The sequence below is a fragment of the Nelumbo lutea genome, chromosome 6 (genome assembly GCF_056320005.1).
Source record: "Nelumbo lutea isolate HS-2025 chromosome 6, American lotus-T2T, whole genome shotgun sequence".
NCBI classification, from domain to species: domain Eukaryota; kingdom Viridiplantae; phylum Streptophyta; class Magnoliopsida; order Proteales; family Nelumbonaceae; genus Nelumbo; species Nelumbo lutea.
The window spans coordinates 27,969,721-27,996,502 of record NC_142689.1 but is presented as its reverse complement, the minus strand read 5'-3'; the positions used below and the strand labels follow the sequence as shown (position 1 = coordinate 27,996,502).

The following is a 26,782-nucleotide window of genomic DNA, read 5'->3' as shown; positions in this document are numbered from 1 at the left end:
TGATTCCTACAAGTTGTGATTTTGTTCTATAGGAGTATCAGTTGGCTTACTCTATACCATTCTCTTTCAAAAGTCCAACTAGAAGTGTAAATCGAGTTGTGCTGCTTGCAGCCCGATACGATTTTAAGCCAGCCCGGCCAATGGTCCACGGGCTGTGCTACGGCCTAGCACGATTGTATGGGTTGATGGGCCATGCCGGGCAGGCATAGCCCGCATTGTGTGCCATGCCACTTGTGGCTCGGCCCGGCCTATATATATTATATAATATATAATATATAATATATTAATAAAATAAACATTTTTTTCAATTTTATTATACTATTTTATTTAATTATCGTATATATATAAGTAATTGTACACATTAAAATTCATATAAAATTAAAATTTTAAAATTTTTTCAAAATTTTAAATAAATAACTTTGGCTCGGTCCACGGCCCGACCTGGCCCAAGGCTCGGCCCACAAACCAGCTTGGCCCAGCACGAGCCCGCGGGCCGTGCCGGGCTGACCCCCCCCCAAAGGGGAGGGAGGCACCGCCCAACCCGCACTTTGCGCGGGCTGAGCTGGCCTGTTTTACACCTCTAAGTCCAACACATTTTCTTTGATAGATAATAACTGCCCTCTTTTAAACTTTCTACCTCTATTCCAAGGAAGTATCTCAAAGGTCCCACCATGTCATCAACATATTATGACAACTGTAATTTCAAATTCAAATGCTACAACCTCCTTATTTCTTTAGAATTATTTCCTATCACCACCATGCCATCAACATATACTATGACGATTGTAATCTTCTCCCCTTGTCTTCTTATGAAAAAGGTATGATCAGTGCTACTTTGAGTGTACCCCACAACATCCATAGCTTTGCATAGTCTTTCAAACTAGGCACATAGAGACTGTTTCAACCAATAGAGAGCTTTCTTCAATTTGCACAGTTACCCACGAAAGTCATAACTTGGTGGAGGAGCCATAAATACCTCTTCATGCAGATCTCCATTCAAAAAGGTGCTTCACATCTAATTGATATAATTGTCAAGAGTAGCCTTCAATTGAGGACAATAGTACCTGTATTGTGTGTTACGTTTTGCTATTGGTGCAAAAGTCTCCTTGTAATCAATTCCTTCCCTCTATAGTCAGTGTCTTACAATATCTTACAATCACTCGCCCGGATATCAGCTATGTTGTGAATAAGGTGTGTCAGTCTTGCATACCCCCATTGATGAGCATTGGATGGCTGTCAAAAGAATTTTGAGGTACCTCACTAGATTATGCACTATTCTTTTCTTGTAAGTCTAGTTTGGATCTCACTGCATTCTTCAATGCGGATTGGGCTGGTAGCCTCGATGACCGCCACTCCACCAATGGCTTTTGTATCTTCCTTGGTTCTCATCTCATTAGTTGGAGTGCCAAGAAGTAGCCGACTATTGCACATTCAAGTACCAAGGTAGAATTTCGATCCCTTGCCAAAACAACCACTGAGATATTATGGATTCGGTCCTTGTTGAAAGATCTTGGCATTCTCTTAAACTTTACCACCTATTATTGAGTGTGATAATGTCAATGCATCTTATCTCGCCTCTCATCTAGTTTTCCATGCACATACCCATCACATTGAAGTAGATTTTCATTTCCTTCGGGATTTGGTCCCCAAATGTGCTCTCCGGATACAGTACACACCTTCAATGGATCAAATTGCTGATGTATTCATAAAGGCCTTGTTATCTCCTTGGTTTTCTTCCCTTGTTAACAAGCTTCATGTGCATCCTATGCCCATTCGCTTGAGGGGGCGTATACTAAGGATAAGAGTGGCACGTCACCTACAGATAACATGAATTACAACAACCTTTCATCAGATAACTCCTAGGTTTACTCGATGTAATCTCTCATGGTTTCCTTATTGTAATTGTACTCAAACTCTTTTGACAGTATTATATAAATACAAGGTTCTGGGTGGACTGTTACCACCGAACCATTCTATTTCAATTCCAATTTGTTCTTTATTCAAACTCTAATAACCCCATACTACACGATAGAACCAAACATATTGAGATTGACAAACACTTTGTGAGAGAAAGGATTGTATCTGGAGATCTCTGCATCCCTTGTATGCCCTCTGCAAGAGAGCTAACCAATGTATTCACTAAGGGCCTCACTAAAGCAAGATTTGCTGAATTATTATTATTATTTTTTTGATAAATAGATTTGCTGAATTATTATGCAAACTGGAACTTATATTTGTGGGCGTAAGTTATAATATGTAAGTTCTTTTTATTTGAGTGGGCTGGGCCTTAAGTTCCTTTTATGTATTTCCATTGCTGCTGCCTAACTAGGGGCAGACAGAAAAAGAATCCCTTTCATCAGTTCTTTCTATCTTCTTCTTGCTTCTCTATTCAAATCTGAATGTGAACAACTGGGAAATTGGCTTTATGGAGGAGCTGTTGCAAAGGTTGTATGGCAATCAAGTGAACCTTTCTACAGCAGACGGGAGGGCATGGCTGTGGGAGAAGTCTGGGAAGTTTTTGGTGAAATCCTTTTCCTGATCATTTGCCAGCAATTAAAGAAGCAGAGGTCCCTGTTCACATAATCTGGTGCAAGAACATCCCTTCAAAGGTGGCATTTTTTGTGGACTCCTTATCTGAATAGAATACTTATTAAAGATAATTTGGTAAGAAAGGGTATGGCTGTATCGTCCACCGAATAAGTGGATCACCTTCTGTTACATTTTTTTATCAGAAAAATGAGAATTTTATTCAACTAAGAGACTTAAATACAGAATTACAGAAAGTAGAAAGCAGACATTGCACCAGAAATTGTTACAATAAAGCCCAAAAAAGCTGTTGCCTTTGAACTCCCTGTTTGGCTAGAGAATCAGCCATTCCATTTGCAGTTCTCCTGATCCATGTGAACAAGGCATTAAGTTCCACTGCTATGCTTACTATCTCCCTTAACGGATTTCTATAGATCCAAGGTACCGATTTACCGCTTGAATTGGTCCAAGATATCACTATTTTTGAGTCCCCTTCTATCTCTAAGTTCTTAAGATCTGCTTGCCTAGCAATTTTTTGAAGGGATGGGAGATCCATCATATGGATGGCCGAACCCTATAAGAAGGTTGGGCGAAATTTCAAAAATTTCTTTACTCCCTTCCAAGAATCCTATTCCCAATTTAGAAAACTACATTTTCAAGGTTCGTTCTTGTAACCAAACCGGACCAAATCTGAAACCAAAATTAGGGAGAGATATACCTGATACGGAATCCACGCAAGAATGCTCCTCCCAACGTAGGTGTTCACGCCCAAAGAGTGTACCAAATCCTTCCTCCACTGAAGATGACACAACTTAGGATGAGGCAGGATCAGTAGGTAGTTCTTCACCAAGAACTTGTGATTCTTCAGCAAGAACTGAATGGGATAGTGAGCACAGCTTCTAAATTGTTTCTTTTGGCAAGAAACAATATCAAGATCAATTCTTGATCAAATCTAAGAACTGGAGATCGAACAGGGTCCAAGAACTGGAGATTGAACAGGGTAGGGCAGCAAGAGCAGGAAGAAAAAGAACTGAAGGCAAGATCAGTCTAACTGAGTTGCCTTCTCTCGATATTGAGTGAGTGTGTTTTTTCAAGTATGCCCTGCTCTCTTATTTATAGCCTTAAAGAGACAACTTCCTAATCTCATTAGGAGTTTCCTGATCCAAATCTTTATTTGGATCTGGCCTCTTTAAGTGATAAGGATAATCCCTTATCTTATCTACATATAAAGATCAGCCTTCCTAATCAAATTAGGATTTTCTTGATCCAAATCTTTATTTGGATCTGAACTCTCTAAGTGGATAAGAGTAACCCTCTTATCCTTATCTGCTAATCCAAATCCAGAACCGCCCCTATTTAATTAATCCAATTAACCCAGTTCGAAATGGGCTTTTAGGCCTATTAAGATTTCAGGCTCACTTCCTATTTAATATTGGCTAGCTTGGCTCTCTTTGTATGGTGTGGGACCCTATCATTGATCTACACATCAGCCACATGGGTTCAACCTAGCCTCTGTTACAAGGCTTGGCCGAATTCACTGCTGAATACAATGAACCCCTGAGTCCATCACTATGGGCTCTTAATGGGCCCAACATTTACACTAAATGGTCCTTAGGTCCATCCATCTTATGAAGGCCCAAGGACTGTGGGAATATGCAAGATTAGCCCATTAGGTATAACCCTCAATGGTCTTACACTTAACCTCTCAGCCCATAATGATCAAACACTGTCTGACAAGAGGTGCAGTGTTGCACTCTCTACTCACATGGATCACAGGAATTAAAACCTTTTGCAGACATTTTGAAACCATAATATATATATGTATATATGTATATAAATATATTTTGCAAAAACAAATTTCAACAATTGAAATCAACTGCCGGCAGTTTAGGTTTCCATCAGAGAGAATGCATCCCCGATCATTCACTTTGTCCGACAAAGGGGATGATCCTGTCACTATGATCACCCACTCAGATGAATTCTCGGACTGTCCCAACATACCCAGGTTTTGACCCCCTCTAAGGATCTCACTGATTGGCATATCAAAGGCAACCCAATCTAACACCTAATGCAGTATCATAATCAAGTCTAGGGGTTAGGTGTAACATTCCAATTTTGCCCATCTATCAGGGTTTCAAGAAAACCCACACTACATGTACCTTAGGTCTCACCCTGGCAACTGAGACAAGCCACCCCAACCAACTTGGCGGTACATCAGTGCCAGCCTTGGCAGGATAAATCTCCCTAGATCTATCCAACGACTGTGAAGATTCTAAACCAACACGAGTCTCATATGTGTCCAATTTAAGGGTATTACACAGAAACACACCATAATAACATGAATCAAATATGTACTTTATTCATTTACAATAAATGTCATAATGTACATCATGCTGATTGGAGCTAAGGGCATGCACTGTCTAACAGTTTTAACCCTTGTAATAGAGCCAATACTTTACTTGAGGAATCTCTAGTCACACCACCAATGCTTGCCATACCCGGGTTTCCTATAGAGGTCCCATCAAAGTTCAGCTCAATTTTGTTGGCACCCGAGGGCTTCCACTCGATCACCTTTCTTTCTTTCTTTTTTCTCAGCAATGTATGCGACTTCATTCCATCCTCTTACTATATTAGTAATTGAGAAATTTTGAAAGAGCTGGATTGATTTCACCCAGTGTGCAACTTTTATCTTTATGCCCCCCACCAGATCTTCTTATGACCTATACTTCTTGTTGAATATTCTTGCATTCATTTTCTCCCATATAGTCCACACCAATACTGCCCTTACTGATTTGCAAATAACCCTTCATCTTTTTGTTCTGCCTTAGAAAGTTTGATCAAAGAGGCTTTCTACTTTCTAGGGAGTACTCCATTGCAACCAAAGAGAGAGCAGAAAGATTCCCAAACAAAAAAAAAATATACAAAAAAGCCAATGGATAAAACAAATGGGGTAGGGATTCACCACTTGCAAAGCAAAGAATGCACATATGAGGGTAGAGGCATTTATTTGGCCTCCTTTTTTGAAGCATGTCACAAGTGCTCCCCTTCCCAAGAAACACCTTTCAACATAGAGCTTGAGTTTTTTTGTGGAATGGGCTTTGCTCCAAACCTCTTTCACTGGATAGTTTCAAAAATAAAAAAAAAACACTCTTTCACAGGAAATTCTCACCCCAACAGAAGTTTCTACAAGGGTATTGAAGAAAGAAGCATAGGTAAAAGTGCCATTAGAAGAAGCAGACCATACTCTAGTGTCCTCCATAGATTGAACCAAGAAATCTGACTTAAGATTATCAAGCAAACAAATAAGGGACTCACACTCATTATCCCTCAAACCCCTTCTGAAACCAAAATCCCAACTCAATCTAGAGTGAGAAAAGGTGACGAAATTTGAAATGGGTTGTAACTTGTAGTTAGAAACTGAATAAAGATCAATGAAAAGGGAGCAAAAGGGAGTATCACCCAACCAAAGATCTTTCCAAAAAGGCACCCTAGAACCACAACCCGCATCAAATTTGATGAGATTAAAAAAGGTAGGATATACCTCTTGTATTGCTTTCCACAGAGAGCTCGAGGAAGATGTGGGGGCTATCTTTGCATCCCAGCCATTGTTAATCAGCCTATGAATGCTTTCTATCACCTTATGCCACAACTTGTCTCTTTCCAATGTAAACCTCCAAAGTCACTTTCCTAACAAAGAAGTATTCCTTTGAACTAAATCCTCCAATGCTAAACCTCCCCTTTCCTTTTTTTTGCTGACTTGTGCCCACTTTACTAGGTGATCCCTCTTTTCATCCCCAAGTTCCCAGAGAAAATCCCTCATAAGTTTTTCTAATTGTCCTACCACTCTAGTGGAATTCTAAAAGTTGATAAGAAATAGATTGGTAGGTCTATTAGAGTTGCTCTAATCAGGATTATTCTCCCACCTATGGATAAATAACTCTGTTTCCAAAGTGCCAACTTCCTTATATACCTCTCCACCACTAGCTTTCAAAAGACTTTTTTTATTTTGGATTCCCTCCCAAAGGCAACCCTAACTACTCCAATTGTCATTGTTTGACCTCACAACCAAGAATCTCAATTAGCTCTCTCAAACTTTCATCTTCCAAGTTAATCTTTGCTAGGGGTGGCCACAAGCCGAGCTCTTCACGAGCTATTCGAGCTTAGCTCATGAAAAGCTCGGCTTGGCTCGATTTCAACCGAGCTTCGACCCGAGATCGAGCCTAATAAAGCTCGGCTCGTGAGGCTTGCTAATAATAATAATAATATTATTATTATTATATTATATATAATAAAAATATTATAGATATAATAATTTTATTTTTATATATAATAATAACTAAATATTATAATTCTTAATTTTTTAAATATCAAATAAAAAATATTATATATATATTATTTTTATAAAACATTTTTCTCAAGTCGAGCCTAGCTCGAGCTCGAGCCTTGTACTTCCTTGGTGAGCCGAGCTCGAATAGCTAGCTATTTGGCTCAGCTCGGCTCGACTCGAATCCACCCCTAATCCCTGCCATACAACATTTTCCCCAATTTATCTTCAACTTGGAAAATGATTCAAAGGAAGTAATGAGCTCACGCAAATTTCTTATACACTCTTGATTACCTTCCTCACAAAATAAAATGATGTCATATGCAAACTGCAAATGAGTGATTGTCACCTCAAGTCTTCCTAGCCTCCATCCTCTAAACAAATTTCTTTGATCATCCTACTTGGGACATCAGCAATTAAAGTGAAAAGGAAGGGGAGGGGGGGGATTCCCTTGTCTCAATCCTCTTTTTGCTGGAAAATAATATCTAGCCACACCATTAATCATGATCAAGTCTTCCTACCCTCCATCATCTAAACAAATTTCTTTGATCACCCTCCATGATCATCCTACTTGGGACATCAGCAATTAAAGTGAAAATGAAGGGGGAAGGGGATTTCCTTGTCTCAATCCTCTTTTTGCTGGAAAAAAATATCTAGACACACCATTAATCATGATCAAGTACTGCACTGAACTAAGGCATCCCTTCATCTAGATCTTCCACTGCTCCCTTAACCCGATTCTCCTCATAATTTCTAGAGGAAAAGACTAGTCCACAAAGTCATAAGACTTCTCTAAACCCAACTTGCACACCAAGCCCCTCCCTCTCCTCCTCCTCTTCTTTGCTACACATTCATTTGCTACCAATACCTGGTCGATAATCCATCTTCCTTCAACAAAGGCACCTTGATTCTGTGAGATGACCAAAGGTAATACCCTTTTTAGGAAATCAACAATTAAAGTGAAAAAGGGGAAAGGGGATCCCCTTGTCTCAATCCTCTTTTCATTGGAAAGTAATCTCTAGCCACAGCATTAATCATGATTGAGTACTGCACTGAACTAAGGCATCACTTCATCCACATCCTCTACCACTCCCCTAACTTGATTCTCCCCATAATTTCCAGAAGAAAAGATCAGTCCACAAAGTCATAAGCCATCTCCAAATCCAACTTGCACACCAAGCCCCTCCCTCTCCCCTTCTCTGCTACGCATTCATTTGCTACCAATAACTGGTCGATAATCTGTCTTCCTTCATCAAAGGCACTTTGATGCTGTGAGATCACCTTCTAGTTTTTCTAATTTCCTCAAGCTATTTGGGTGAAGGTTTTGGGCATGTCTGCAGTTAAGGGGTGCTATCCTCAATCAGTGATGGATTTCCTAAAAGGATGGAGGCTTGATGGCTTGATACCTTGAGTAAGAGTGTAGAATCATTTGGCATATGATTCCAACAGCAGTTTTCTTTGGAGGATTATGGCAGGAAAGAAACTCCAGAATATTCAAGAATAAGACATCTCCGATAGGTAAGGTTTTTCAAATGATTTTGAGCAGACTGCACTCATAGGTGGCCACACATAAGTCTTTCAAAAGAAAGAATCATAGTACATGTTTTGTGCATGAGAATCTTTTTTGTAAATTCCAAGGGTATATCATGCTAATTCTTCTGGGGCAGTTCTTTTTTTTTTTTTTGGTTATCTCCCTTTGTACAGCCTCTTGTTGTACAGAGATTTTTTAGATTAATGAAAGTTTACTTTACCTTTTTCTCAAAAAAGAATCTCACTAATTTTGCTTTAGTTAAATTGCTAAGTATTACAGTTTAGTTCATAAAAACCACTATTTTCCTGTAGCTCTAAAAGAATATGTGTATCATATGTTTCTTAGTTTAAAAAGATTAGTATTTTGCAAGATAGAGATGTATAATTATCAATAAGAAAAAAATATGGTAATATCAGTTGATTAGCATCTTCCATTGAAGCATATCTGGATGAAGTTAGAAAACCTTATCTTAGCAGTTAATATTCACTGCAATTATTTACCATGCATAAAATATAGCACAAAGAAAACTGTGAATTTAAAGCACTAAGTAGTCGAAGCACAGAATCTTAATTACCGGAATATCTGTTTTCATGCCAATACATGTCACACCATTGTGCTCGTAACCAGTCAACTTCACTGACTGGTCCTCAGGTGCAAGCCTCACTGTAACAACAAATAAAATTTTAACCATTCACATTTCCAAGGTTAAGATACAGTGGAAAGGGTTCTGGAATCTTTGGAAGACTTCATGCCCATAAAAAATCATCAAACAATTAAATTGAAAAGGAATAGCTCAAAGTTACAGAAGTATGATTGTGAAAGGAACAAATACACATGCGCATGTATATAAGACCAATACCAAACACCACTGATAAAAAAAAAGACCAATACCAAACACATGGATGGCTGAACCAATAAACCAGAAACTCATTTCCAAATAATTTAATGTGACCTTTTCTTTATTGGTATAATTTAATGCAATTTAGACAATTAACTTTCTTGTTAATACAAGGAAACGATTTTAAATAGGACAATTGAAAGAATTGGCAGATATATACCAGGGATAGAATTCCTTTAGTGATTGAATGCATATAAGACCTTGGTACAGGCCAATATCTAATGCTTATGTCACACAATTTTAGTAACTTTTTTATCATTCTGTCTATTATCTGTATATGTTTGTCCATTACCTGAATGATTTTGATGAAAACCAACTTACAAAGCTGAAAAGTATTCCTTTTACAAACCAATGGCTACACATTATGTATTTAGAATGGGGATTAGTATTATGTCTAATCTGGGACTGACATAAATTTTCTAAGCTATATTAATTTCATGTCCTTGATAGGAAACTGATTTATAATGCAAGTAATGAGGTAATAGCATATAGCTCACTGCCTTGTTATTTTCCCATAAATATGGCAAGAGAATGGAACTAAGGCTTGCAAATCTGGAAGGTGTGGATAGGTGAAGCTGCAAAATAATAATGCATAAGCCTAGATGTGGTGAAGATAAGCCTTTTGAGCAAATCATTTCTTTGTTTTTTCAAAGAGAAGTTAAAACGAGAAAAGTGGATAAATTTGAAAGGGATGGTAGAATCCATCGTATGGACGCCAAAATAGTTGCGGAATGGGTGGGCGAATTTCAAAAATTTTCTACCTACCTTTCAACTGGGAATCGCATTCCCTGATTTTAGAATTAAGATTCAAGGATCCTACTTGAACCAGAACCAAACCAGATCTTAACCAAAAGAGAAGGGAGTGATTATACCTGATCTAGAGAAATAATATCTCCCAAAGTTGGTGTTCACGCCCAAAGAAGACACCAAGATCTACTCTTGTTGAAGATGACACAATAACTGTGGAACAGAACCAACAGAGTGCATCCTACACACTGAATCCTTCACAAGAATCCTTTGGAAGACAATGAGCATCAAACTGAATCAGCCTTTCAGTAAAAACTGATATCAAGAACTCTTTCTTGATCTTTCTCTGACAGAGAAATCGAACTGTAGTAGACAGTGGCGGCTGCAACAGGAGGAACCTAGAGAAGAAGATGGCGAACTGCTTTTTCTTCTCTAGGGTTTCTGAGATCCTATCTCAAAATTGCAGGGTATGTTGTTTTTTTTTTCAAAAACTCCTAGGGTTCGAATTCTTGTAATTGTAATAGGGTTTCATCTAGTTGCTTAATGATTAAGAAAAAAATCTCCTAATCATATCAAGAGTTGCTCTTATCCAAATCTGTATTTGGATTAAAACTCTTCTTAATCTTATCTGTAGATTATATAAACTTTTGGGCTCATCCTAATCTCAGATCCGCCTCTTAATAATGACTGATCAAATAAACCCAGTTCGAAATGGACTTTAGGCCCAATTAGGTTATGCGCTCAAATGTCTTCCAAACTGCTGCCCAGTTGGGCTTCTTTGTATGGCGTGGGACCCAAGCATTGATCTACACACCAGCCACATGGGTTCGGCCCAGCCTCTGTTACAAAGCTTAGCCGAATTCACTAGTAAGCCCAGTGAACCCCTTGAGCCCATCACATGGACCCTATGGGCCCAACACTTACACTAAGTGGTCCCTGGGCTAAGCCATCTTATAAAAACCCAGGGACTGTGGGCAGGTGCAAGACTAGCCCATCAGGTATTATCCCAAATGGCCTTACACTTAACCTCTCAGCCCATAATGATCAAACACTGCCCGACAAGAGAGGACCTCTCCCTCGGCTACAAGGAACAATATTGCACTCTCTACTTACATGGATCCCAGAAATTAAAACCATTTGCAAATATTTTGAAACCATACTTAGGTATATATCATATATATAAATTGTAAAACAAAATTCCAACGATTGAAATCAACTGCCAACAGTTTGGTTTCCATTAGAGAAAGTGCATCCCCAATCATTACCTTTGTTTGACAAAGGGGCTGATCCCGTCACTATGATCACCCACTCAGATGAATTCTCAGACTGTCCCTACATACCCAGGTTTTGACCTCCGCTAAGGATCTCACTGATTAGCATATCAAAGAGCCTAATCCGACACCTAGTGCAGTACCATAATCAAGTCTAGGGGTCAGGTGTAATTTTCCAGTTTTGCCCATCAATCTCCAAGGTCCAGGGCAACACTGGAAATGTGGTCCGGTTCAAGGGTTCAAGTAATCATACACTGCATGTGCCTTGGGTCTCACCCTGGCAGCTTAGACAAACCACCCCAACAGTTGGCAGCACACCAGTGTCAGACTTGGTAGGATAAATCTCACCAGACTTATCCAACGGCTGTGAACATTTAAAACCAACACAAGTCTCATTAAGTGTTCAGTTTTAGGGTCTTACACAGAAGTATACCACACAACATGAATCAAACATGTACTTCATTTATTTACATTAAATATCAAAAGTACATCAGAATTGATTGAAGCTAAGGACATACAAAAACTGTCCAACAAAATTAGTAGAAAAATAATGGACTATAGCTTGTATGGGAGATAAATACATAGACTCAACCAATTAATAAAGAAAATAAAGTTAGAATCTAGAAAATGCTTCAATTAAGTTTCACCTTTTTGTTAGGTGGCAAACAAGGGCAAGGCCTGAGTCTCATGAGAGTTCAGAAACAAACTGAAGTTTTCTGTAGCAGGGCAGGCTTCTGTGGTTCCCACTAATAGAGGCAATCTCTTAAGAGAATCTGGATTCTATAGGAGACTGATGTTGCTTAGGTAAGAATAGTAATTGGTTCAAAAGACAATTTCTTTATTTTTAGGATATGGAGTGCTAGTTTCATAAATAGTATTGATATTTGACTGTGGTTTGATTTTTTATTTCTAATGAGTCTATAGTAGGTATCAATCTCTTTAGTAAAAGACTTTAAGTTGCATTTAAGTTTTAGATAATGTCTAACAATAGTCTAGAGGGATCCACATTGTTGTCTTGGACCTCAAATAAACATGTATAAAATACATAGACTATTTTAACAATATATGTATATGTTAATGATATGGTGTATTATGCATATATCATATGAAAATAAATGGACTTATTTGCCATTGTTGCCTAATTGAACTTGGGGTCTTATGACTTTGCAACTACTTCATTATTAGTGCAAGAACCTTTATGCTATTTATGTAGGCAATCCTTGCATAGATCCCCCTGAAGGCACCTATTCACCTAGTTGATGCATTAAAAATCATGCATGCCAGTTTATAAATAATTTACTCAATTTAACTCAGCCTTAATTCCAACTAATTATGGTTGGCTACATGAACCTGTCCTTCCACTTTGCTCTATCAAGAGCCATGTTTTCTATCAATTGCAAGTTCTTAGGTCATTTCTTAGCACTTTATCCCATGTTTTCAGATTACAAATAATAATGATATTTAGTAGAAAAAGAATAAATGATCTAAGAACTTGCAAGTGAAAATAATTCAGTAACTCCAAATGTTCAATAAATACCATTGATCCAATGGAATTTTAAATAAATTAGACCAAACCATGCCTTAAGTTTAAATCTTGTAATAAATGCAACTTACAGTTGAATTTCTTTTTTGGTATCTTGCCATTGTTGAGTGAGTACAGAAAGTTTTTTACTGTTTCAGCATTAAATCTAGCAGTATACTGCAAAAAGGCAATGTTAGAGAGACAAGACTTTAGGCAAATGAATAACTGATGAAGTGAATAAAGCACCTGGACTACAACAAGGTAGTACTTTGAATTATTCTGATCGCTACAATCAGTAACACTTGCAGGGGCCTGTGTGTTAACCTAAAAAGAAAATATCATTCATGGTAAGGGAAACCAAGATGAGCTATCATAAAAAGGTAAAAAGTTGGAGAAAAATAACTTAGGTGATTCATAAAAGCAATTATATTGCTACAACACAATAGGCCTTAATTTGATTACATGGACTGTTAAAACTCAGGTGGTATGTCCTGGCCCATCAGAAATTGTAAATTTTCAAGTCAATATGTGGATAATAGTTGAAAATGAATCACATGCCTAAGTACGGAATTCATCCATGGTCCATAGGCAAAGGAAAGATCCAGACCCGGTTCCAAGAAAAAAAATAAAATTCAAGTATTTGCTCTTGGGTGAGGGAAAAACAGAAACCCTATTGATTATGGGAAGTGATGATTTTTTTTTTTTTTTGAAGATTATCTACTTCTTTGTTACCTCAAATACTCAGGGTAAGGCTTTGTTGAGTTTACTTGGCATTTGTTCACCTCTTTGCTTCATGTCAATCAATAAAAATGTACAATGTGAGTCTCTCAACTATTCTTGTTGACTATGTCACAAGTTAAAGGAGTGGTTCATGGAAATAGACCCATTTTATCAAAGAGCTCCATGCTTAATTTCTATGATGAACTTCTCATTCTGATGGAACCTGATATCAACCAAAACTTTATTTTAACAACATAGCTACGAACAATGTCTCCAGGAGTGATTTACAATGGAGAGTTTGCTCCCTTGCAACTTTTGGTTTTGTTTTCAGGTTGTTGATGGTGGGATTTCACAAACATAAATTCTTTCATTAATCTACCACAAAGCCCAATTAAGATTATTATACTTGAATTTAAGTTGCAAGGAGATTTAAGCTTTGGAATACACCAAAAGGCCCTGTTTTCTCATCAATGGAGAATCAGAGTTTAGTCTCTGATGGAACATAAAAAGATTAAAGAGTTGTAGATCCCATTTTTAACATAAACAAGATAACTTTAAAATTTTATATGTACTAGACTATTACTATGCTGGATATCTATACAGAAAATATGTTCTGATAAAATGATGCATGACAAAAACAGATCATTACTTGATGCAATGGGCACACTGAAGCAGCTAAATAAAAACCACAAACACATACTTTCGTTATGTAAATATTAACAATACTGACAATCTAGAGTTATTTGATAGTCAGGAAAAAAACGAATGGTTATTTACCCGTGTCAAATTATAGGAATCCCAACTACTAGTGGTCCTTTAGGGTGTGTTTGGTTTGATAGAAGATAAGAGAGAAACAAGAAGTTGAGGCAAAGTAAGAAAAATAAGGCAATACAAAAGAATAGCCTCCAAATAGCAACAATAGATGCTTTCAAGAGCTCGAACTGTCGCAAGTAATCATGGATAATCGCATCAAATAACGCGAACATGGCTAGTTACACCAATCACAAACACCTAAAAAATGCATCGAGCAGACAATCTTCTTACAAGAGTTCACATGGATTCCCGTTGAACTCTACAAACTACACTTCAAATTCAAATAGGCATTTTATGAAATAAGATTAAAATGATTATTCAATTAAAACTGCGGGAAAATTCAACTTTTTTTGATAGGAGGGAAATTCGACATATTTAATCAGAATTAATCAACAGCGAGAGAGGTAGCTCACAAGGACGATGCTCTTGCAGAGATGATGGATGGACGGCGCCTCGAGGATTTCTCTTCTTGCCTCGATAGGTCTATCATAGTAGTCGGAGGGTACCCTCTTGAACAAGAAATCTCGAACGCCATTTGCGCGAAGTATGACGGATAGACGTGATTCAGTGGTGCCGTCGCTGTAATTTTCTTCGTGATGTGAGATGGATAGAGCAGCCGAGAATTGCTGTGGCAACAGAGACAGCTCTAATTCGGTTATCCGTTGGAGGATTCCGAGTTGTCTTCTCTCTAGCTCACCTAAAGCATCCATTCTTTGTCTTCCCTTCCTCTCAGAACTCTCTCTCTCTCTCTCTCTCTCTCTCCCCCGAAGCGGAATCAAATGACCAATTAAAAAGATGCAGAGAACGTGCTTCAAGTTGTGAGGTGTGCCTATTTCATCAGTACTGACGCAACCTAGATCAGACGGTTATGGAGGCATGACCTAAATCGCATACTGGGTCCCACTCCACAACACTTGAGCTGCGTGCCTGCGTTATGTATGGGTATAGTTATTCCAGAGTTTCCCGCCAAAAGAAAAAGACTGGTAGTTTATGACTTTCGAACTAAAAAAAGGGAGGGGGACCGGGAGAGAGAGAGGAAATCAAAATTACCGAGGGAGAGAGGAGAGAGAAGGGGGAAGGAAAGGAAGAGAAAGCGATGGATCTGAAGCAAGCTGGTTCTTCACTTGATTCTCTCATATCATCCTTCAACACACGCATTTTGGATCTCCAAGAGCTTGTGATTGGTCGCAACAGTTAAGAAAATAACAGTTCTTCTGTAATTCTTTGATATTCGGATTCAAAAATAGAGGGAAAATGCTTTTCTTTTTTGCTTTTGTTCTTCTATCGCAGTGTATCCAGCCACCAGCGTTCCTGATTTATCGGCGGTAGATACGGCCGTGAAGGCAATGGAGTTTCAAGTGCAGGCTATCAAGGATCGGCTACGGGAGGAAACTGAAGCTATCCCGAAAGCAAAAGTATCTACTCTTATGCGTTTTTCTTTTCCTTTCAAATTAGGGCTTGCAATGACGTTACTGTGTTATTGCCTTCTGTTGACCCTGAAAGAGTTGTATTACTTTTTGCTAATTGTAGAAATTAATTGATATGTCCCTGCGTCAGCAAAAGAAGTTGCAGCATATGTTAGCTCATATGCCACCACGCTTGCTAGAGAGTGTAACAGTGTCGAACCGGAACCCTAGTAATTGGTAAATTTTTTTTTTTTGCAGAATTTATGCTGTTTCTTTGTCTCCTCTATACCAAATGATGAGCAGATTGCTTATCTACTGGGTTTAGTTTAATGCAGGAAAGCTCCAACCACGACTTCCACCTCGGGTCTTTGAAACTTGATGAGGAGCCTGTGGCATTACCCAAGGTAAAAATTTAATAAACAAACAGAAAGAGTTGGTGGCAAGCCTTGGTAATAGCCAGTGGGCCATGAAATAAGAAGTCAAGCTACCACTCAATTTCTTTCACAATCTGAGTAAGATTTCAATTTTAGTGGATTCGACTGTAGTTTTCACCGCCTTTAGTTGGACCATGATCACTATGTATACATTGAAGGTGCGTGATTTTTGATAGGCAAACAATCAATTTCATTTCACATCAACAAAACGATTATACAAACAATGTTCTAAGTGGTCTAGAGGAAATATAAACCATGGAGTGGTATGACATTTAACAAAATGTACTAATTTATGGGCAGATACATTAACAAGAGATCATAAACATATCTAAAATCCACCTTTTTTATCAGAAAACATATCTAAAATCCACCTTTCCAAAGCTAGAAGCTAAATTTTTAATTTTATCTAAGAGAAAAATCGTATGCCATGAGAGAGAATGTTTTCTTGTCTTCAAAGTCAAAATTACTGCTTGAGTGTCAAAATGAATTGTGTCAACTAGCCATAGCTGTTTTTTTAACTATCAACAAAGCTTTGAAGATTGCCATTAATTAACTCAGTTTCCTCAATGAAACACCTGCACCAATGTAATAAGAACTCAGGATAATTCATGTAAACTCAAGACAAACCAAAACTAAGAAGAGCAGTCATGCCCAAGTAACCCAAGATTATCCATGTAAACTCAAGAGTGGTTAACCAAAAGTAATAAAGAGGTCAAACAATCCACAATCCATAGTTGTCAAGGCGACGCTTTGGCGAGCGCCTAGGCGCCCTTTGAGGCTCGCCTCGCCTAATCGCCAAGCAGTTTTCTACTTCCTACTATGAAATACTTTTTTATTCATTCTTTTTTGAGATTATAATTATAAAATAGACATTATTAAACTAAAATAATCATTTTGTTTGTTTATATACTAATTTCTTTTTATTATTTTCTTATTTATTAGGGTTTAATCAACACAAACATTGCTAAATGCTGTATTGAACCCTCAGCACATTTTCCTTTTCCATATATTCTTCTTCTACTACTACTACTACTACCAATACTTTTTATTTTCTTATTTTCCTTTAACAAAATTAAGGGTTCAGCCCCTATATTTTTTTAATTTTATTTTCGTTCTTCCTTTTCTTCTCATGAATATGTTGATTTTCTATACTTAATATGAAATCTATACTTTTTTATGAAAATCATGAATAATTATTAAAGAAATATGGTTATGGTACCTAGGGAACTACCCTAGGATCTATGTTTTCAACATAAAAAATCCATCGCCTAGGCGACTAGGCGACAAGGTGCCCCCCAGTCGCCTAGCCTCGCCTTGGCGCCTTGAAAACTATGCCACAATCCATCATTGATGTGCGAACTGAATCACCATAGGCAACTTCTCAACAGTCAATGGACTTAATGTTTTCAAACCAATAGGGAGACACCATGATGCAACAGTGTTTCATAGAATTAAAGGAACCTAAAAAATGTTACGCAACAAGAGGACAACAAAATTTGTCTTAGCATTATAGGTATACAGTGAGAGAGGTAAGACAACTATGGAATTCATATTGGGTAGCTGCCCTGAACATTTTCTGATTATGGGTTAGGTGGCTGAGAAAGAAAGGCCATTCTCAGGGAGTTTGAGATGAAAGTAGGGTCTAGGGACTGCTTTTAATGGAGGTTTCAATTATACATTAAGAAGAAATGGAACATTTTGTCTTCAATCTTATCAAACCAATGTCCAAGAAAGATAGAAATCATTCTTAAAACCATCAAACCCAGAACAAATAATAGCATAACCTTTATAAGGCAACAAGAACACAGTGTTCAAGGAAGCTAGAGGGGAAGAGGAAGGAAACAAATATGATTGAGCATGATATTGTTGGAATTCATTGACTGTATTGTGTCTACATAAAACCCAGAACTGGTTAAAAATTGGACAGCCCATTTTATGCATTTGTTCAATGAAAGATGGCCTAAACCTGAATCTTCAATTAAACCACTTGTTCATCAAATGAAATATAGTAATATAAAAAAACAGAGAACAAGTAATTTCATTATACTGTCAAACAACAAAGAAACAATATAGATTTGAACCCCTCCCCCAAATCTTCAGATCATCCCAGTCTAACATCAGTGAACAACCAAAAGGGAATGAAAACAAAAGTAAATGGCTTCAATCTGCAAAAAAGGGGTGAAAACGTTACCTCAAGTTTTGGTTCAAACACGCTGGTGGATTTGGCTTCAATATGCAAAAAATGGGATGAAAATGTTATTAGATCTAGGAACCCAATGTGTATTTTATTAGTTTTACAGATGGAAATCCCACACACATCATCAAGAAAGAATGACATGAACACCAGTCGACCAGATCTCACCAGTGGATAGACATAAGAAAACATGAAAGCAAAAAGAAATGGAAGCCGCTGGAAGAGTGGACCAAAAAAACAAAGGGATGGGAAAGAAGGAAGAGTGGACCAAAAAAACTAAACAGCGGGTAAGCAAAGGAAGTAGAAGATGGATCTAGTCTTACCTTTGAACGAAACGGCCGGAGAATTTATTGGAGATCCAACCGTTGGGACAGGTGGAGGTTGAAGAACAATATTCTCTCAAGGCTCTGTTCTGAGAAGACCCAAGAAATTTTCTCAGTAGAGTTTCTCACTGCGATTGCACTATTTTGGTGTGATCCCTCCTACTCGATTTTGGGATCCTGTGCCCCACATTTTCCCCATCTCATCCCCCGATTTCCCTCAAAACAAATAAAGGAAAAGGAACATTTTTGGAATATTATTCATCAAAAAAATATTTTTGGAATATTCCCTATTTCCCATCCCCTATCCCACAAACCAAACAGAGCCTTAAATCATTGTTGTTGTTGTTGTTTTTGTTGTTTGTGGCAAATCAAAGATGATGACTAGTAAAATTTATCAAAAAATATGATGACTAGTAAATTCCCCAACTTCTTCATGGTTGACTCTTGAGATGAGTATATATGAATGGACTGGTTTTTGCAGGTCTGACTTCTGAGTTAGATCTTATCATCCTAAGTCTTTAATACATAACAGAATCCAACCAACTTTGGCAGCTTTGCATATAATTTAGATCAGAGACCAAACAAGAATGGAATCGAAATATTACAATTTACAACTTAGTAATGCACCTTTGATACATAACAGAATCCAACCAACTTTGGCAGTTTTGCATATAATTTAGATCAGAGACCAAACAAGAATGGAATTGGAATATTATCATTTACAACTTAGTAATGCACCTTTGAACAGTCCTTTGGCACACATAATAAGAAGTTAAATCTTTTCTGTAGTCTATTCTGATTCCTGAGGTTTATGTATCCTCTGTTTCTAAGGCATGTAGTCCAAAGATCCAACATTACCAGTTTACCACCTGGTATATCTTCAATTTCTGTTCAACAAATGTCCTTTGCCATTTTCCCCCAGAACTTCTCCCTTTGTCGCTGCAAAGTTACATGGGAAAGAAACAGAAATCAGCATGCCATCTAACTTAAAACTTCTAGATGATTTATAGAAAAAGGTACCATGGTAGAACATGAAAGTATCTAATAGGAAAAAGATTCTCCTCAAAACTATTTTTGTATTTATGAAAATTTCCACCTTAAATCTCAACATGAAATGACTAACTAGTTCTGATATCAACTGCCAAAAACTAGTTTGGTTTGTAAAGTATGGGGGAATCAAATTCCACTTTACTACCATTAACAATTAACTACTGAACCATTATTTCCATAGAAAAAATAAATAAATAATGACCTTTATGCAACTGACTAAATTTAAGAAGAATATAAATCTACCTAATAATGATATTATATTTAAAGTTTGAATTTCTGGTTGGATATATTGGTCGTTGAATAATTGAATCAGAAAATTGGGGAAACTGGGGAAAACTGTTATTGTTATCAAACTTGTTTTGATTGGGGTAATTTCTCAATTAGTACTTCTGATTAAGGATATGTTAAGCATTTTGTTGGCTTATTCCTACAGCTTTTTTTTTCTGCAGGAGAAAAAGGGCCGTGGTTCTGCACCTCTTTGGTATGTTACTGCAGAAGAACTTGATTCTTTGTCATCGTAAGTACATCATCCTCCTTCAGAGACTTGAATGGTTTAGTGTATCACCATAATTGAGTACCCAAATTCACCTTTTAGCCATTTTGTTGGGCCCATCTCCAATTCTTTATTTGTGTTGTCATCATCATCATTTAAGCCTTGTCCCAACTATATCCTGTTTTGTCATTCCACTTTGTTCAGTGCCATACCCATTGATCCAATTCCTCATTTACATAAATTCTAAAATATTTGAAGCCCTTAAACTTCCAATCCACTAACTAACTACAAATTCTTGATGATTTTTAGTTATATGAGGGGAAGACTCACACTGGACAAGGTGAATGCAGCTATCAATGACATGGCTGCATATGCAGAGACAAATGCTCAACTTATTGCAGCTCCAAGAAAGAAGGTCTTATCTCCTAACTCTTGTTTTTCTCTTTCTATTCTGGTAGTATTTGCTTTCTGGTTTTCAATTTTACTGATTATGTTGTTCTGTTTCCATGTAGTTGGCTGAAGGTTCCTGGGAAAAGGCCCTTGTAAGTTAGGCAATTGAACTTAAATGATCTAAAATTCCATTTTTTGTTTTTCATTGGAGGATGAACAAGCAGATTTGGGTACTATATCAAATGTTTACCCAGATTTTGACACAATTGAACTTGACCTCCATGCTTGAGTGGTCTTAATTTATTATATGCCAACACAGTTTCAACACTATGCATGAGTACATGACAGGATTCATATGCTTGGACCTCATACAAAATGTAGCTCGTTAATTATTCATTAATACTGATTTTTTAACTATTTAATCACTAGGTGGTGATTTCTGAAATTGATTCCTAGTTTCCCATGGAAAATATGCAGGAATTAAGAGATATAGCAATGACAGAAGCAGTAAAGGGGAAGCACTTTTTTCTTGAAAGTGACATAAAAGGACCAGCACTGAAGCTTGATAACACTGGAAAAGCAATTCTAACTGTGAGTTTTTCTTTTCTCCTTGTATGGTGGATGATCCAATGGTTTGGTAGGATATGGCATTATCATATTTTAGCACCTAACATGCAGAAACAAGCATAGTAAAGTAACCATGTTTTATTTGTTTGATGTCAATTGTCATGCAACATATTTTTTGGGATTTTCATGATCTTGACACAGTTCAAATATGTTTCAACATCCAAAATAGATAAGTATCAATTCAATCAGAAAAATATGTCATGCAACATGTTTTTTGGGACTTTCATGATCTCAACCAGTTCAAAATTCAAATATGTTTCAATATCCAAAATAGAGAAGTATCAATTCAATCAGAAAATTTATTCTAGTTCATGCAAGATTGACTAAATCTAACCTTGTTGAATTTGAAACTTATGAAATATGGACTATATTGTTTATTTTTTATGTACTGGCAGAGGATGCCAACCTCATAGCAGAATCTAAAGTTTCCGTTATGTGTTTGGTAGGTCCTTCGCCACCTCGGTCGAATAAGTGAGGCAAGAATTGGGCATCACCGTGTTATCATCCTCTCAAAGCCCCAGTGATTGACTCATTTCATTGCAGCATAAGGACCTAAAAATCTTGTGTACTTTTCTTGTTCATTTTGTTTACTGATGTTACAAGCTCAAGAACTTAGTGTGGATATCAGTAAATTGCAGAAATTGCAGGTATATATAGGTGGACAATATCAAAATGTAGTGGAAACCATATGGCATATTCCAGAGAAATTAATTTCACTATTATATATTAAATCTCAAAGGACCAATTTTTTTTTGCTTAATCATGTTCTTGTGACGCTTTAAGAGTTTCTATCAATCACAGTGGTGTTGGAAAGGCCTTTGTTTATGTAACTTGGTTTTCTTGTGCCTCTTCTTCTCTTCAAAGGAACGTCTGTTTAGGGGGGAAATCAGAGCAGTGATATGTCAATTCAGATGTATTCTCATTTGGAGATATTACCATCAAGGGCGGAGCCCAAGTTATTGGGTGGGGGTCCTTGGCCTCTCCAAACGTTTATCATCTCTATACCCATAACCAGGGGTAATCCATCCCATATGCCCACAATCAGGTTTGGCTAATACTCGCTCCCCCCCCCCTCAAACTTTTCAAAGAAAATGTTATAGGGTTCATGTTTTTAACCCTGACCTTAATAGAAAGTTCAAATCAAACTTTTGGTTGGAGTTTAGATGGAGAATACTTTCTATAGATGCACTATAGAAGTTTTCTCCTAACCTTCATTTTCCATTCTCCATTCTGTCATCTCTAAGAAAAAGTGAAAAAAAACTGAACTCCCTCATCTCTTGGCCCCCCAAGGGAAAATTCCTGGTTCCCATTGATTACTACCATGAAAGATGTCATATGGGGTGGGGTTGATCAGGAGTCCAAGAATATCTCAGGTGCTGGTTCTATCTTCAGTGAGCTATTGTTATAGTCAGATTATAAGCACATGGCATAACGAGTGGTATGGGAGAGAAAATTATATCTTACAGGAAAGGAGAAATAGCCCAAGGGCCAGTGATCAAAATTGTTCCAAGTGTCACCTTCAAGCTCAAAACCTGAGCCATGAAAGCTTCCAAATTCCAACACTCCTCCCCTCTCGAAGAAACTCATGAAAAAGTAAGAGCCTGGAAGTCAATAAAGAATAAAGATGGAGACCTTTCTCATCTCTCAGAAAAGAGGGAAGGAGTCAGGAGTCAGGAGTCGTGTCGTGCAGCCCAAGAGTCCTCCTAATACTTGGTTGAATTCTAGCTGATAGCTTCGTTAGGGGAACATGGACTTTCTCCAATGCTCCCACTCGTCTAGTACGGACATTCACAAAATATTCAAAACAAGGGGCGCAACTCGGCCCCTCCTTTTCCCTCACGCCAATTGTTTCGTATCCATCCATCTTGAACAGTTCAAAACTTCAAGTAGTTTCTTTTTTCTGTTTTTTTTTTTTTTGTAAAAAACAGTACAAATAGTTTATATTTCATAAAAGGAACTTTTCCAAGAGACAAAATGGTTATCGGTCAATAAGCAATCGCATTCTTCCTTTCTACACGTACTCTTCTGGAATGAATCTCTTCTGGAAGACGAAGACCAAAGAATTATTCCAAACATATGCTTTTTATTCTGTTAATATACTTTTCTTATTTCACATAGACTGTTGATCTGGGGATTGGAACCCCACTTTGACTCCATATTGCATTTTGCTGGCAACCGATGGAGACTCAGGGAGGGAGAGAGGAATTGGCGGGACAATTCCGCCGTTTGAGGGACTATTGATCTCATTACTTAGCGGACGAGGTGTCGATGAAGCACATGAATCGAAATTATTGGAAGAATTGACTTCTAACTTCTAAGAGTTTTTGTTGATTTTGGCGTGTGATTCAGATTTCCTGGGTGGTACGAGACTCTTTTAACTTTAATTAAAAGTAGTCCAACTGTCCAAATGCACCCGTTCAGACTTTCTACTGGTTTAATTGTTTTCGTTCTATGGTTGGTGTCTGGTGACTATAAATGATGAAACCGCCAAGTTAATGAATTATCTCCAGCTAAACTAAATAGAAATTAGAAAAGATTAACAGTTATTGTTCGTGTCGTTCCTCATGAAGAAGAGTTCTTCGTCAGCATTTCTGGGCCAGGATTTGGGCCTTGATATAGCTCAATCCTTCTTCAAGCCCATCCAACGAACCGAAGTTCCGTCCCCCACCAAGCGCCACACCAAAATCTCCGTTGTCGGCACCGGCAATGTTGGCATGGCCATCGCTCAGACCATCTTGACACAAGGCCTCGCCGATGAACTCGCCCTCGTCGATGCCAAGGCCGACAAACTCCAGGGCGAGATGCTCGATCTCCAGCACGCTGCCGCGTTTCTGCCTCGTACCAAAATCATCGCCTCCGTTGAGTACGATGTGACTGCCGGGTCAGACCTCTGCATTGTCACCGCGGGAGCGCGTCAGATTCCTGGGGAGTCCAGGCTCAATCTACTACAGCGGAATCTTGCGCTATTCTCGCATATAATACCCCAGCTTGTACACTACTCCCCCCATTCCATACTGATGATTGTTTCCAACCCAGTTGATGTGTTGACTTACGTTGCATGGAAGCTCTCGGGGTTTCCATCGAACAGGGTGATCGGGTCTGGAACGAATCTCGACTCTTCAAGGTTCCGTTTTCTAATCGCTGATCATCTCGACGTCAACGCCCAAGATGTACAGGTACGTACCTACGTTTACGTAGTAAAATTTTCTAGGGTTTTATTCAAATTTGCTTGGGAAGAATGAAATTGAAAACTGGGTGCGTCACGTTACGTTGTAACCAGGCGTATATTGTTGGGGAGCACGGTGATAGTTCGGTGGCGCTGTGGTCGAGCATAAGCGTGGGAGGAGTGCCAATTCTGAGCTTCCTGCAGATGCAGCAGATTGCATACGAGAAGGAAACGCTGGAGAAGATTCACAGAGCGGTGATAGGGAGTGCATACGAGGTGATACGTCTCAAGGGCTACACGTCGTGGGCAATCGGATACTCGGTGGCTAGCCTGGCACGAGCTTTGTTGAGGGACCAAAGGAGTATACACCCGGTGTCTGTGTTCGCCAAGGGCTTTCATGGAATTGAGGGTGGGGAAGTGTTCTTGAGCTTGCCTGCCCAACTTGGGAGGGGCGGGGTCTTGGGCGTAGCCAACGTGCATCTCACCGACGAAGAGGCGCAACGCCTCCGTCATTCGGCCAAGACCATCTTGGAGGTGCAAAGCCAACTTGGAATTTAGTCCATACCCCCATACCTGTCTACTACTGTATCTATTACGTACGTTCCGTTTGTTTGCACTGGGTATACTTTTTGCTTCGTATTTATCCTTGTTTTAATTTGTCTGTAAAATAGGAAATTAAATGATTATTGTGGTCTCTAATTATGAAAGAGAAATAAGGAGGAAGATTTTTTGTTTGGAGTAAAGTAATTAAGAAGCTAAATATCTATCATAAAATATAGGAAGCAAATTGATGTGGTACTGTGTGGTCACCTTATATATACAAGAGAATTTAGGTGGAAGTGGTGCAAATTTTGCATCACTTTTTTAGATACAAATGTTGCACTGCTAATGAATGATAATGAGCCAAAATATGCAAATTGTGCATCAGTTTAGATTTCTTTTAAACATCAGTTTAGATTTCTTTTAAACATCAGTTTATATTTGTGTTGCAAACAAATACAGCCTTATGTATTAACCATTAATTAGTTTGTTTTTACACTTTTAGGGCCATGTGATAACAGATGAAATGGATGAACTGAAAAAACTTATTATTTTATCTTTTGGTGAATTAAGGAAGATTTTAGAGTTGATAATATATTATATTATAGATAAAGTTGTACAAGGCAACATAATATGTCCATAGTGCCTTTACAAGTATAAGTATAATAAGACAAAAGATGAGCTTGTATGCTCTTAGTTGTAGATATACAGATGAAGTTTCTAAATTGCCTTTGGAGATCTGCTCAAAATGCAATGCACTTGATCAATCCATGTACGGTCCATTACTAGAAGATTTAACTTCTTTATTATTGATACTTCAGCATCCAAGAAAACTCGTATCGATTGGCATCGCAACTCTATAGCACCTTCCAAGCCTATGATAATTATATGGAATTCGATGTAGCGCAATCCGGTTGTTCCTTGTTTGAAATGATCTGTCTATCAGTAACGATGGGCTAGATGAACCTGCAAGAGATGAATCAGAAAACCTGGGGTGGCTTATCCAGTGAGGTCACTTTGATGGTTAAGTTAGCACTTAGTTGTGAGCTTGAAGATGATATTAGATTGTGAGTGAGCTAGAGAGCAAAGATTATGCATACCTTCACCCCTGGGGGTGAGGTCTTTATATACTGGAATTCTCGCGGGTTTGGTGGAGTAGTTTTGGGATCCCTGCTGTGATGGGACAGGTTTCCATGTTAGTTGGGGATAACGTCACTAACTGGTTAGGTTGCCCATTTCCGCCTGAATCGGGGAGTGGGTGAGCTAATACTAGCCGTTACAAGTCATGATCCCGTAAGATGCGGGGTACGGTGGTGAGATCCTTAGGGTTGTAGCGAACTGACCACGTCGAGTTGTCCCTTTACGATGAGTCACGTCCATGTGTCGAACGGATCATGCTGAGTTCTTACTTATGTCGAGTCACGTCCACTTGTCTCCCTGTTACGAGGTCGGGCCAAATTACCCTTCATCAATTGCCCCCCATTCCTCGAGTCAGGGGTCTTGACCAGGTGCGGGGAGTTTACGATGTGACAAGTGGATTTGGCTCGAAGTTCAGGCTGCTCTGCCAGACACGTCGTTGGTCAGACCAGTTTGTCTGCTCGGCTCAACCAAGAGTAACCCAGGTCGTATGCGTTTTATGCATGGATGTCACGCGATTTGTAAATTCCGCAGATGCCAAAAAGCGTGCTAAACTGATTTCGACCTTGAGAGTCGTGCAACCGGTTTTCTTAGGAGCCATTAGATGGCTTTGATCTGGACTGTTGCTTCTTCAGTACAGTGGCTATAAATAGGGGGGACCCGAGACTCA

The 26,782-nt window shown here is 38.3% G+C and overlaps 3 protein-coding genes and 1 long non-coding RNA gene across 5 annotated transcripts in view; 2 read left to right on the top strand and 2 right to left on the bottom strand.

Moving 5' to 3' along the window:
• Window positions 1-15,154, bottom strand: part of LOC148848194 (YbaK/aminoacyl-tRNA synthetase-associated domain-containing protein) — a 32,523-nt gene extending 17,369 nt beyond the window's left edge. Inside the window, exons 1-4 of the mRNA XM_088951030.1 lie at window positions 14,766-15,154; window positions 13,066-13,143; window positions 12,912-12,996; window positions 8,956-9,044 (exon numbers count right to left, since the gene is read on the bottom strand). Coding sequence (XP_088807156.1) covers window positions 8,956-9,044; window positions 12,912-12,996; window positions 13,066-13,143; window positions 14,766-15,062 — 549 coding nt within the window. The 5' untranslated portion in view covers window positions 15,063-15,154. The remainder of the gene's footprint in view (window positions 1-8,955; window positions 9,045-12,911; window positions 12,997-13,065; window positions 13,144-14,765) is intronic.
• A 29-nt stretch (window positions 15,155-15,183) lies between these two features.
• Window positions 15,184-22,029, top strand: LOC148848193 (spindle/kinetochore-associated-like protein). 2 transcript variants are annotated; one of them, XM_088951028.1, is made up of 9 exons: window positions 15,184-15,545; window positions 15,643-15,767; window positions 15,883-15,995; window positions 16,084-16,162; window positions 20,209-20,276; window positions 20,562-20,667; window positions 20,765-20,794; window positions 21,120-21,233; window positions 21,716-22,029. In XM_088951028.1, exons 1-9 carry the CDS (start codon window positions 15,449-15,451, stop codon window positions 21,791-21,793), a joined length of 810 nt encoding a protein of 269 aa, XP_088807154.1. In that variant the 5' UTR covers window positions 15,184-15,448; the 3' UTR covers window positions 21,794-22,029. The 2 variants fall into 2 exon arrangements, with proteins under 2 accessions (XP_088807154.1, XP_088807155.1); XM_088951029.1 differs by having other exon boundaries at window positions 15,339-15,545; window positions 15,910-15,995.
• Window positions 16,359-23,123, bottom strand: LOC148848192 (uncharacterized). The gene is made up of 3 exons (XR_016101005.1): window positions 22,734-23,123; window positions 19,448-19,648; window positions 16,359-16,767 (listed from the first exon to the last, which is right to left on the bottom strand). It is a non-coding gene; the product is annotated as an uncharacterized LOC148848192 (long non-coding RNA).
• A 273-nt stretch (window positions 23,124-23,396) lies between these two features.
• Window positions 23,397-25,300, top strand: LOC148848191 (L-lactate dehydrogenase B-like). The gene is made up of 2 exons (XM_088951026.1): window positions 23,397-24,445; window positions 24,550-25,300. Exons 1-2 carry the CDS (start codon window positions 23,834-23,836, stop codon window positions 24,991-24,993), a joined length of 1,056 nt encoding a protein of 351 aa, XP_088807152.1. The 5' UTR covers window positions 23,397-23,833; the 3' UTR covers window positions 24,994-25,300.
• The last annotated feature ends 1,482 nt before the right edge of the window (window positions 25,301-26,782 follow it).